Below are 13540 nucleotides of genomic sequence, written 5' to 3' on the forward strand. Positions count from 1 at the left end.
AGAGGGGTGATCTGCTCTCGGGCTGCAGGTGGGAGAGGCTGCTGTAGAGGACTGACTGGGCCGCCTGTCAGTGCTGTGGGGCGGGGGAGGGGCCGGCGGCATCACACGCAGCTCGTTGAGAAGAGTAGAGACGGTACAGTATGGACAAATGACAGTCTAAAAAAATCTCCAATAACACACAAAAAAGTCGCTAGGGGGGTCTGAAAAGTCGCTAAATCTAGTGACAAAGTCGCTAAGTTGGCAACATTGGCGGCAAGTAATCAGAATGAAGTAGTCCACCGCTTGAGAGGTGTTCAGAGAACACAGACCTGTGAACTTTGGTTCCGACCACAGTTGTTCCCAAAAGTTTATTGAAAATCGCGACGACGCGGGGCCCCCTAATCACGCGGGGCCCCCCCGCGGTGCGTGCCCTGTGGGCCCGTCCGCTACGCCACTGGTGGGTCGTTAACCAGATTGAGATCAGGTGTCTGTGCAATCAGTGTAGATGGATGATGTAATGCTAAAAGTCTGGAGATGGTGGCCTCTGCTGGCCAGCGAGGGGAATGACCGGGACCGAGTCGGTGACAATTAGTAAATTATTATTAATAATAACAATATTAATAACAACAACAATTTATATACTTTTGTGAGGTAAAGAATTAAAAGGGGGCCCTTGGATTTGCTATAGCCCCACGGCCCAATGTGATCTTAATCCGGCCGTGATGGTCACATAGCCCTTGCCCTGGCCGTTGCTGACGTGTTCCTCTCAAAAAATGTAACTACACGTCGCAACAATGCATAGCGCTAGCTCTGTGATTGGTCGGCTTGGTAGCGCTGTAAGTGTGGGCGGGGATGAGAAGCACACGAGTCTGGTGGAGCGAGTGTGAAGTCCTGTGAAGGAGCTCCAGGGCCCCGTTTCAGAAAGGAGGTTAAGTGAAAACTCAGAGTATGTTAACCCTGAAATGAGAGAAACTCTGGGTTTTTTATTTTAGAATGGCAGGTTTGTTAAACTGGAGAAAGCAGGGTAAGTCAAACCTGTTTCTAAAAAAGCGGTAACTTTAACGCGGAGTCAGTTATTGTGGTCACTTACTCTGTGAACCTAACCTGATCAGGAGCAGGTTTTATTCTCTAAACTCTGAGTTTCTGTCGGTCTCCTCCCCTTTTTTAAAGACGAAGCGGTATTTCCCCCCTTAGCCTTACATCTCCACCCACCTATTTTAATGTGCGTTTGGAGATGCGGATAAAAAAAATGATTGATGGAAACGTCATGATGCACATAACTTTTCAAAAATATACATAAAAATACGCGCATAACTGAGTAGGATCAACTTTTATTCAATAAGAAAAGATGCGCATTATCTATGATGGAAACACTTTTACTGAACAAATTCCAGTATGTGCATTAAAAAGGTTTGTTATAGGAGATCAGGCTGAGCACACTGCAGAACATCTGAAATGTTGTTTTGGTCATTGTAAAGCGCCTGAACCATTTCAGTATTATTATATTACTAATGACCTCCAGAGCGTCTGCAGCATGTCAAGAGCTTCTGTTTTCCGCGTCTCATGGCTTTAAATGCCACCACGTGTGTCGGCACTGTCCTATGAGGTGAAAGTCCTTTATTAAATAAGGAAAAGATTGGCAGCCTCTCCTACTGCAGCAAATTCAGTTTTAACTGTTGATATTTGACGCCAGTTAATCAGAAAGTGACAATTTTGTTTGCTTTGACTCTTTGGATGGGAACGCTGCTTTATTCACATCTTTTATGCGATATTCCAGTTTTGCGCATAAAGTTAATTCGCATTTTTAGAAGGAAACATAGCTAGTGATATTAATTCATTACTAAACTAAACAGGGCCCTGTACCATGAAGCAAGATTAGCTGGCTAGCCAGTTAAGTTTAAGGTTAGTTTGCATCAATCCTGGATTTTAGCTAGCATGAATGAAGCCTGGCTTTAATCCCTTTTTATTGCCATGGTAACTTAAGGTGCTCCAGGGCAGGTCATATTCTGGTTATGTTCAGGATATGTTCTAAAATTGTTCTGGTTATGTTCTGGATATGTCCTGATTATGTTGCTTTTGACAATCTGCATTGTAAAATGTGCTATAGAAACTAAAGGTTGAATGTGAAGGTTAGGTTCTGGACATGTTCTGGTTATGTTTTGTTATGTTTAGCTGATGTTCGGGAAATTATTTTGGTTATGTTCAGGTTGGGTTCAGGTTATGCTCTGGTTACTTTTTTGGTTATGTTTAGATTATGTTTTGGATATGATCTAGTTATATTTTGCTTAGATATTTTTAATGTTCTGGATATGCTCTGATGATGTTCAGGTTATGTTTTGGATATGTTTAGGATATGTTCTGGTTATGTTTTCGAAACTTGTTCTGTGAATCTGAGCTTTTTTTACCACCATCATGATACAGGCTCTTGGCATCTTCAGTGATGTGTAAACTAGAAGCTAATCTTATAATGTTCAGTTTGTTAAGCCATCATCAGGGTACAGACCCCTGACATATTAAGTGACATGTAATCTCGAAACGAATCATGTAATTCTGAGATGGTCAAGCCACAATCATGCAGATTCATGGTGTTTTCGGTGATGTATAAGCATGAAACAAATCCTGTAAATCTGAGTTTGTTAAACCACCTTCAAGGTACAGGCCTCTTGTGTCTTCTGTGATGTGTAGACCTGAAAATAATCATGTAATCCTGAGTTTGTTAAGCCACCAATCAGATACCACCACATGGTTTCTTCAGCAATGTTTAAACTTAAAGGTAAAACATGCATTTTCAAAGCCAATTCTGTAATCCTGAGTTTGTTAAGCCACCATCATAGTAGAGGCTCCTTGTGTCCTTAGTGACATGTAATTTTAAAATTAATCATGTTATCTCAAGTTTGTTAAGCCACCATCATGATACAGGCCTCTTGTGTCTTCTGTGACATGAAAACTCAGATATCATGTAATCCTGAGTTTGTTAAGCTGCTATCATGCAGGTTCCTGATGTTTTTAGTGATGTTTAAACACAAAACAAATCCTGTAATCCTGAGTTTGTTAAGCCACCATCTAAGTACAGGCTCCTAGTATCTTCAGTGATGTGTAAACTTGAAACTATACTGTAATCCTGAGTTTAAGCCACCATCATGATACATGCTTCTAGTGTCTTTAGTGATGTGTAAACTCAAAACTAATCATGTAATCCTGAGTTTTTTAAGCCACCATCTTAGCACAGACTCCTTGTATTTTTGGTGAAATGTAAACTAGAAGATAACCCTGTAATCCTGAATTTGTTAAGCCACCATCATAGTACATAGTAGTCCTTGTATCCTCAATGACATGTAATTTCAAAACTAATCATGTAATCTTGAGTTTGTTAAGCCACCATCATGGTACAGGCCTCTTGTGTCTTTTGTAACATGTAAACTCAAATATTATCATGTAATCCTGAGTTTGTTAAGCCACCATCATGCAGGTTCCTGGTGTTTTCAGTGACATTTAAACAGAAAACAAATCCTGTAATCTTGAGTTTGTTACACCACCATCATAGTACAGGCTCCTGGCATCATCAGTGATATGTAAACTCCAAACTAATCTTGTAATCTTGAACTGCTATCTGGGAACAGGCTTCCGGTGTCTTCAGTGACATGTATTTTAAATACATGTCACTACATTTGGCCGTACTCACACTAGGTACAGTTGCCTCGAACCGGGCCAAAGCACGCTTGTCCCCCCTCCTGTCTCCCCCGACGGCCCGCACTCACACCACAATCGGCACGCTTACGTCATCGCTGCTGTGCTCACTTAGCCGCACAGAGGAGATTTCTCTAGTTATATCGTTTCAGTCGTTTGTTATGCAGTGACATGCAGTCAAATATTTCGCCAAACAGTCCTTAGGGATATGGGGACACGCAGTCAGATATTTCGCCGAACAGATCCGCCACTTTTGACGCTCATAAACAATCATAAAGCTCTTGTGCTGCTGCTGCAAGAATGAGGAGGTCTGCTGAAGGTGCAGATGTCGTGCAGTGAGGGGTTTGCGTCTTTAATAAACTACGGCAGTTTGCGTTCACTGAACAGTAAGAATGATTAATAAATCCATATGAAACAGCCCCTTAAAGTCACATCTCGCTTTCAGTTTCGGGCTTTGGCACGTTTTGCACTCACACTACAAGTGTGAAACGGGGAACGGGCCTGGGCACGGTACGAATGGCATAGTGTGAGTAGGCCCTTAGTGTCTTCGTTGGTGAGTAAACTCAAAACTAATCCTCTAATTCGGAGTTTTGTTTAGCCACAAATACGATACAGGCTCCTGACCTCAGTTGAGAGCAAAAAAACTTACTGAAACTTACTGAAAGAAGGCAGACATGTTTGGTGAAATCATTCAAAAGTGACTTGAACAACTTATGGGAACATTCAGTTTATAAAGATCTTCTTATTCTGTTCTATTAAAACTGAGTCAACATTATGAACATTATGTTATATCACATGTGGGGTTTTGTGCATTTCAAGGCTGATGTATTTATAAATCACTGAAGGGAACTGAAAGTCTTTTAGGTCTGAGGACAATGACGATATTAACATTTTTTGAAGACTAAGACATGCAGCAAGACTGAGGCTTATTTTGTTAAACAGAAAGGCCAATCTGGGCCTGCAATGGAAAAAACAGGACATAGTGTGTGTCTTATGAGTGTGAAACCAGTCAAGGACATTCTGAAGAAGACAGAGGAGAAAAGCAACAGCACATTTCTGTAGAAAACTTTGAGTTTTTCAGATGTTCATGTTCGGTGTATTATTCTGTGCTCAGAGTTGAGAGAAACAGGAGAGACACAGGCTAAATTTACCTTGAAAATAAAACATGCTCTGAAACTACTGAACCTTTCTTTTGTGAATGAATGAATGAATAAATGAACAAATCATAAATAAATAAATAAAAATATCAATCACCTAATAAGGAGAGTGAATGAGCAAAATAAATAATTCAATGATGAATTATGAATGAGCGAACAATTAATTAATTAAGGGAAAAAAATTATGAATAATTAAATGAATGACTGAATTAATAAAGGAACAGTAAAACCAAAAGTAATTAAATCATTTAACAATTAATTAACAAATAATTATATGAATGAATGAATGTAGAAACAAATACATAAAAAGTACATAAACACATTATTCACCAAAAAAGGAGAGTGAATGAGCAAATGAACAATTCATTTAATGAATGACTGAACAATGAATGAAATGAATAAATGAAAAATAACGAAAGATTAATTAAGTGAATGAACGGTGAATCAAAATGTATTAAATGATTGAACAAGGAATAAATAATTGAATGAATGAAGGAACGAATAAACAGATAAATAAAAATAAGTACATAAACACATTAATGACCAAATAAGGAGAGTGAATGAGCAAATGAATCAAAAATTTAATGAATGAATAAATAATGAATGAACAGTTAATTAAATGAACGAATGAAAAATAATTAATAATTAATTAAATGAAGGAGCAGTGAATCAGAAATTATTGATAATAATTTGAATGAATAAATGAATGAATGAATGAATGAATGAATGAATGAATGAACGAACGAATGAATGAATGAATAAAGAAATAAAAAATAAGCACATAAACACAATGCAATTGTTATTAATGAATACATTAATAATTTAAATGAATAATTGAACAAATAAAGAAATAAAAAGTAAATAAACAAAGCAAATGAATAATTGAATGAATGAATGAATGAATGAATGAATGAATGAAAAATAATGAAAGATTAATTGAATGATTGAAGAGTAAGTCAAAATTATTAACTAGATGGTTAAACAAGGAATAAATTAATAAATATTTTAATGAATGAATGAATAAAAGTGAGTACATAAACACATTAATAACCAAATGAGTGAACGATAATTGATTTTTATAACTAATTTAAAAACTAAAGAATGAGTGAAGAATGAATCAAATGAATGAATGAAAAATAACTAATGATTAAATGCATGAATGAACAGTGAATCAAAATTAATTAATTATTAATTATTAATTAATTAATTGTTGTACAAATTAATGATTGAAAATTTATAATATAAAATAATTAATATAAGTCTAATATAAATCAGATTAATATAAATCAAGTAAAATAATCCATCTTCTGTTTGATTCTGACTTTTATTCTAAAGTCGAGAACGTGACATTCTGCCTCACAGGCGCTGATTGGTCGGCAGGCGGAAGTGACGTCGCGTGTTGTGGATTGAGAGGGAGTTTGTACGCGCGCTTGTGAAACTCTCTCACTCAGACTGGAATAAAGCTCAGAAGCGGCTTCAGCTCTGTTTGGATTTCGGTAAAGTGATGTTGAATCCATCAGAATGCGTATCTAAATATTTTTAGCCGCTTTTCTGGCATTTAATGGCGGTTCTGAAGCGCCTCTATTGTTTGCTCTGGTTAACTCGATCAGGCGGACTCTGCTAACTAGACCGAATAACAGTAAATTACTATAATTATCCGATTCATTAGTTTGTATTTTTATTTCATAAATCAGTCCACACGTCATGCTTTTTGTGTCAAATATTTCAGATTATTATGTAACGTAATGTGTTGTATAACAGCACACTTATTGTGTCTTAATACTGAAATATTGATGTGTTTTGACTGCTCATGTAGTATATATTTATGTCATATTGCCGCTATTTTCGCTCAATTAATCATCGTTACTAGAATTTTTCACTCTTAATTGATTCTATGCATGTTTAGAGTAAGGCTGGTTTGATTTGATGCTGTCTCGTTCAAGTGAATCGATTCAGTGAACTGATTCGAATACCTTATTCGCGATTTTTATTAGTTTGAATTTGAATTATTTTTGGAAATTCAAAAATCAATAAACACTAGTGAAAAGTCATGAAAATGAATGCTTAAAATTGTACGACATACTTTATTTTTAGCTTTTATAAACATGAAATATGATAATTCTTTGAAATTGTTTGTCTTGTTCAGTGTTTTCAGGTTTTTTGGGTCTTCATTTTTTGTTTATTTGTGAGGAAAATCAAGGTGTTAATGTTTGTAATTTATGCTTTTACGTCTCATTGATGGTAATATAGCTACATTATGCAATGTTCATGTGAGTCGATTCAGTGAACCGATTCGTATATTAATTCGCAATTAAGTCTGAACTGAGATGAGTTCTTCATTCTCTCAACAAAAACTACTAGGAAAAAGTATGTCACATGGCTGAGCTTTATCTTATGGTTTCTGTTAACATGATAATTAATGACTAATGAAGTCATGTCTTCGCTTTTTCAGGTTTATGAGCAACGATTCAATTGTTTGATTCAGAGAACATGCCTGAACTCAAACTCAAGCATGTCGTGTCCTGCAGCAGTGAAGATAATGTAAGAATTCTGTTACACTATTGATATTAACAACATTTACTGACACTTAACAATCAACACACAAACCTGAGAACTAGACTGATTCATTGATTCAGCTGAATCTATTGACTCATTGGTTTGAACCGAGTCACTGAACTTGAAATGCAGTAGGGCTGTAGATGTTCAAAAATAAAATCAGAAATTGGGATACCTTGCATTAAATATATCACGATATGAATACAGTTTCACTAAATGGCTTGAAGAGCTCTATTTAGGAACAGTTCATTAAATTGATTGGAAATTGATTGGAATGATTCTCCAAGGCTGTGTTTCCCAACCCTGTTCCGGGAGGCACCCCAACAACTTTATATTTTAGTTGTTTGCAACAAGACAAATGGTAGTTAAATTAGATTAATAACAGGATCCTGATCACCAATTAAAGAGTTTGTTCTTGATTGTTTACTTTTTCTGCACAGACTCATAAAGCAGACAACCTCTTGAGCTCCGACACTTACAGAAAATGGAAAGCTGCGAGACCTGGAGAAAAGCAAGTTTCTGTCATCCTTCAAGTATGTCTGACTTATTTTTGTTAATTATTATTATTATTATTTATTTTAAAATTGTTCTTAAGTTAGTTTCAAATTAACAACATATTAAATATATTATTATTATTATTATTTTAATAACATTTTTATTTATTTAATGTATATTATTATTATTTTAAGATGCCTTAATGCCACTTGCAGATGTTTTTTTAACCTGCATGTCTTGTTCCTCCAGTTGGAAAAGGAAGAGCAAATTCACAGCATAGACATTGGAAATGAAGGCTCTGCTTTCATCGAGGTCCTTGTCGGACACTCCACGTCTGTCAAAGATCAAGACTTTGAGGCGAGTCTTAAAGTTTTGAGCTTTTCATTTTTGCATCTTATGAAAACATGTTAGTTTTAGTGAGTTTTGTCTTCAGTCAGTTTTATTAGCATGCATTTTTACAGAGTCATAATGTTAGTGTGTAGTGTATTGATATTTTCATGTCTCATGGATGGTAATATAGCTAGATTAAGCAGTGATGTATACAGTCAATCAGTTGTTGAGGTTTCCTGTATGTCTGTGTGTGTATGTTTGTACATATATTGCGTTTTGCAAAAGAGTATTATTTTAAATAAATACTACTAGTGTGTGTGTATGTTTGTGTGTGTGTGTGTGTGTGTGTATATATATATATATATATATTTATATATATATATATATATATATATATATATATATATATATATATATATAGTTTTATTATTATTATTATTTGTTTTTTAATAATACAAAATATTATAATAAATAATAAAATATATTAATAATAAATAATAAAAATTTAAATATGTATATGTATATATATATATATATATATATATATATATATATATATATATATATATATATATATATATATATATACATACATACATCATTTTATTATTATTTTTTTTTTTAAGTTTAGAGTTCTGATTCATTCATTTTTATGTTAATTTTAATCATTGAAATTATTGTAAAATTTTATTTATTTTTAAAATATTATATAATTGCTGTTTAAAAGAGCAAGAAAATGTTCACAGTATTTAATATATAATTATATTATAACCTTGTAATATTTTTCTTTTGGAGAATGTCTTGCTATTAGTTTTGCTGGGGGGGAAAATAATAATAATAAAAAAAATATATAAATATGTATATATATATTAATAAATGTATTTTAAAGTTGTCCAATGACTTGCCTAATTACCCTAGTGAAGCCTTTAAATCTCACTTTAATCTGTATAGAAGTGTCTTGAAGAATATCTAGTCTAATAATATTTACTGTCATCATGACAAAGATAAAATAAATCAGTTATTAGAGATGAGTTATTAAAACTAATACGTTTTAAAGTGTTATATGGAAATATGGCATATGTAAATGGCAATAATTAAAATTATTTAAATTTAAAGGGGTCTTCAATCCATTTTGCCATTAAATAGCCACAAGTTGCTGATGTGGCAATAAATAAAAATAGGAGTCTTCAACTAAAATAGATATAAACCGCATGTTTACTCTTCTGCATTGTTTTGTAGGTTCTGCTGGTCACATCGTCCTTCATGTCGCCCACTGAGAGCCGAAACGGCACAAACACAAACCGTGTGCGTTTCTTCGGGCCCGGTCAGCTGGTGAAGGCGCAATCACAGGAGAAGTGGGATCGCGTGAAGATCGTCTGCAGTCAGCCCTACAGCAAGGTCAGGGGGAAAAACTTAGCACACCATAATCATAGTTTTCAGTCTTGTGATGAGCTTTTCAATCATTCTGGAGGAGTTTTGGAGTTGTCTGCACAGCTTTTCAGCATTTAAATGTAACATTTTAAGTATCAATTGACATTAAAGAGCACCTTTTATGCAAATCACTTTTCTAAGGGGTTTAAACACAGTTGTGGGTCAGCAGTGTATGAATATCTCCAGCCTCTAATGGTAAACATTAGATCAAATCACACTTGATAAAACCAGTCTGCAGAAACACTTTGATGACATTTTCCCTTTGTACATGTCATCAGAGTGGTAAACCCCAGCCCTTCTCTGATGACTCTGATTGGGTGAAATATGTTTAACCACACCCTTCCAGTAGTTAGTTTGCTTCCCCCTACTTAATATTTGATTTCGGTTAGAAGTACATCATCACACTGCAATAAAAGCCGGATGCTGTTTCCTGTGTGCAGACTATAGCGTACGGCATCTCCTTCATAAAGCTGCACTCTCCTCCAGACGGGAATGAAGCCCCAGTCTCGACTCCACCGGTGAGTGTTTTGCATCTAAACTGGAGTTTATAATAATTTTAACAGCAGAACTAATGACTGTCATATATTATTTTACTACGTTTTTAAAAGTACATTACAGCTAAATAATTTGAGTGTTTCATTTACCAGCAACATTTTAACAATTATACAGAGCATCCGGAAAGTGTGATAGCGCTTCACTTTTTTCCACATGTTTTTATGTTACAGCCTTATTCCAAAATGCATTAACTTCATTTTTTCCTCAACATTCTACACACAATCCCCCATAATGACAATGTGAAAAAACTGTTTTTGAAATTGTTGCAAATTTATTAAAATAAAAAAGCTGAAAAGATCAGATGTACATCAGTGTTCACAGCCTTTGATCAACACTCTGTTGATGCACTTTTGGCAGTGATTACAGTCTCAAGTCTTCTTAAATATGATGCCACAAGCTCTGCACACCTGTCTTTGGAAAGTTTGGCCCGTTCCTCTTTGCAGTACCTCTTAAGCTCTATCAGGTCAGATGGGAAGGGACGATGTGCAGCCATTTTCAGATCTCTCCAGAGATGTTCAATAGGATTTAGGTCCGGGCTCTGGCTGGGCCACTCAAGGACATTCAGTGAGTTGTTTTTTTGCCACATTGATATGTTGGTGGTGTGCTTTGGGTCATTGTCCTGCTGGAAGATGAAGCGTCGCCCCAGTCTGAGGTGGAGAGCGCTCTTGTGCAGGTCTTCATTCAGGATGTCTCTGTACATCGCTGCATTCATCTTTCCCTCTATCCTGACTAGTCTTCCAGTTCCTGCTGCTGAAACACATCCCCACAGCATGATGCCAACACCACCATGCTTCACTGTAGGGATGCTATTAGCCTGCTGATGAGCGCCGCCTGCTGTTCTCAAAACGTAACGCCTGGCGTTCACTTCAAACAGTTCAGTTTGAGTCTCATCAGAGCAGAGAGTTTAGTTTCTGATGCTCTGAGAGTCCTTCAGACGCCTTTTGGCAAACTCCAGGCGGGGAGTGTCTTCCGTCTGGCCACTCTACCATACAGGCCTGATTGGTGGATTGCTGCACAGATGGTTGTCCTTCTGTAAGGTTCTTCTCTCTCCACAGAAGAACGCTGGAGCTCAGACAGAGTGACCATCAGGTTACTGATCCCCTCCCTGACTAAGACTCTTCTCCCCCGATCACTCAGCTTAGATGGCCGGCCAGCTCCAGGAAGAGTCCTGGTGGTTAAACATCTTCCACTTACGGATGATGGAGGCCGCTGTGCTCATTGATGCTTTCAGAGCAGCAGAAATGTTTCTGTAACCTATATAAGGGCCCAGGGCAGTCCCCGGACTTGTGCCTCGAGACAATCCTTTCCTAGAGGTCTACAGACAATTCCTTTGTCTTCATGCTTGGTTTGTGCTTTGACATGCACTGTCAGCCCTGGGCCCTTATATAGACAGGTGTAGCCTTTTCAGATCATGTCCAATCAGCTGAAGTGAGCACAGGTGAACTCCAATGAAGCTGCTGAAACACCTCAAGAATGATCTGTGGAGACAAAATGTTGCTGAGCTCGATTTAGAGCTTCATGCCAAAGCCTGTGAATACTGGCGTACATGTGATTTTTCAGCTTTTTTATTTGTAATAAATTTGCAACAATTTCAAAAACTCTTTTTCCACGTTGTCATTATGGGAGATTGTGTGTAAAATGTTGAGGAAATCAATCAGTTTAATCCATTTTGGAATAAGGCTGTTACGTAAACAAATGTGGAAAAAGTGAAGCGCTAACAACACTTTCCAGATGCACTGTAAATGTTTGATTGAATTTTCCTATCCTATCTTGCCATGTTGTTAAAAAAAACAACATAAATAATGGATTTTTTTTTTGTAGAAAAGCATCTCTCGTTTATCATTATGCTTGATGGTCTGGGACATGTGATTCGTATTTTGTACTTTTAAAATTCCATTTGGGCAGGGGTGTCAAACTCAATTCCTGGAGGGCAGCAGCCCTGCACAGTTTACTTCCAACCCTGCTCCAACACACTTACCTGTAGGTTTCAAACAACCCTGAAGAACTCAATTAGTTATCAGGTGTGTTTAATTAGGGTTGGAACTAAACTGTGCAGAGCTGCGGCCCTCCAGCAATTGAGTTTGACACCTGTGCATTAGGGCAACATGCAGTAGTAAGTATCGATTTGCCTTGATTTTCATGGTGCATTGTGGGACTTTTCAGAGCGCAAAGAATTTTCTAATTGAGACTGTGCACTGACTAGTGAACTAGGGTGCAGATTGAGACACACCCTAGTTTGCACTTGTTTTTTCTTCCCCAAGTGAATGCCAAGGAAGTTGTGGGAAATAGTTTTCTCAGCTCTTCACTCAGGGCTCTTTCACACTTGGTTCAATTGCCTAGTCTGAACCACACCTGCCAACACTCCCGTTTTTTACGGGAGTCTCCCGTATTTTAGACCCATCTCCCGTATTGTTCTATCTCCCGGAATTCACCTCACCCCCCGGCACGCTCCTCAGCTTTTTGGTTCAGTCCCTATGTGCACCAAACCCAACGTGCAACCGGCTCCCTGTTCTTCAGCTCTCGCACACTTCGCCTTTTCCTCCCCCGCTTTTCACTTTGCGTGCGTGCAACACCCCCCCCACCCCCCGTTCTTCACTTTGAAAGCACCCTTAATGTTTACAGGCGTTTAATCTTACAATTTATAACATACTCCAAATGAATGGGTGACATTAAACATCTGTCTGCTCTCTCCCTCCCTCACAGAAGCTGACCAAGCTGGGTCAATTCCGAGTTAAAGACGAGTCTCCTTCTGCTGGGTCAAACGTGCAGCCTGGAGCTCTGTTCTTCAGCAGGGACACTTCAGCTAAATCCAGCACTGGACTGAAGGGTAAAGCACCGTAGTACTGTACACTTATCGTAGTAGGGAGGTATCCATTATTAATATCAATTCTAATATTAATGTTGCACAGGTATATTTATGTGCAAAAAAAGCATAATATGTGCATAATCTCAAACGGGTGCTCAGGCCCCCAGGAGAAGAGAGTACAATACATCAAAAATAAAGGCAGCAACACCAAAGCTTCAAAATTATTAGACCATCATTGCTCCTCTCGCGATCTGTTCTCTGTCTCCTTCACTCTCGTCGCCATGATTTCCGTGTTCTTTTAATTCATTTTGGGGGATCACGGAGCCGGTATGAATTTGCAGAAGACATGCAGAGCTTCCAGGAGAGGTCATAACTAGATAGTGGAGATGGCTCCGTTCGCATCACAGCATGGGATGTGTACGATGTATCTGAAGAGTAGGAGTGGATGGGGGATGTATTTGAGGACAGGGTGGGATTTCTGGGAGATTATCATTCGTTTGTGGGCATCCGGGAGATATATTTATTTATTTATTTATTTAAAAAA

General features: G+C 37.2%; 2 protein-coding genes across 9 annotated transcripts in view; both read left to right on the forward strand.

The window, feature by feature from the left end:
- LOC101885075 (kin of IRRE-like protein 2) overlaps positions 1–4843 on the forward strand; it is a 24436-nt gene extending 19593 nt beyond the window's left edge. For all 5 annotated transcript variants that reach the window (XM_073925568.1, XM_073925567.1, XM_073925569.1 and 2 more), the window contains one exon: positions 1–4843. This exon is cut by the window's left edge and continues 1409 nt beyond it. The gene's annotated coding sequence lies outside the window, so the exon portion shown is untranslated.
- A 1336-nt stretch (positions 4844–6179) lies between these two features.
- The window catches only part of xrcc1 (X-ray repair complementing defective repair in Chinese hamster cells 1), a 31813-nt gene continuing 24452 nt past the window's right edge, over positions 6180–13540 (forward strand). For 3 of the 4 annotated variants that reach the window (XR_012391414.1, XM_073924893.1, XM_073924894.1), the window contains exons 1-7: positions 6218–6319; positions 7276–7364; positions 7820–7912; positions 8124–8231; positions 9444–9602; positions 10076–10153; positions 12894–13017. Coding sequence is in view for 3 of the 4 variants with exons in the window: in XM_073924893.1 (XP_073780994.1) it covers positions 7314–7364; positions 7820–7912; positions 8124–8231; positions 9444–9602; positions 10076–10153; positions 12894–13017 (613 nt within the window). In the remaining variant the exon portion in view is untranslated. 4 annotated transcript variants of the gene reach the window in all.

This window comes from Danio rerio, chromosome 16, assembly GCF_049306965.1.
Source record: "Danio rerio strain Tuebingen ecotype United States chromosome 16, GRCz12tu, whole genome shotgun sequence".
Classification (NCBI taxonomy): Eukaryota; Metazoa; Chordata; class Actinopteri; order Cypriniformes; family Danionidae; genus Danio; species Danio rerio.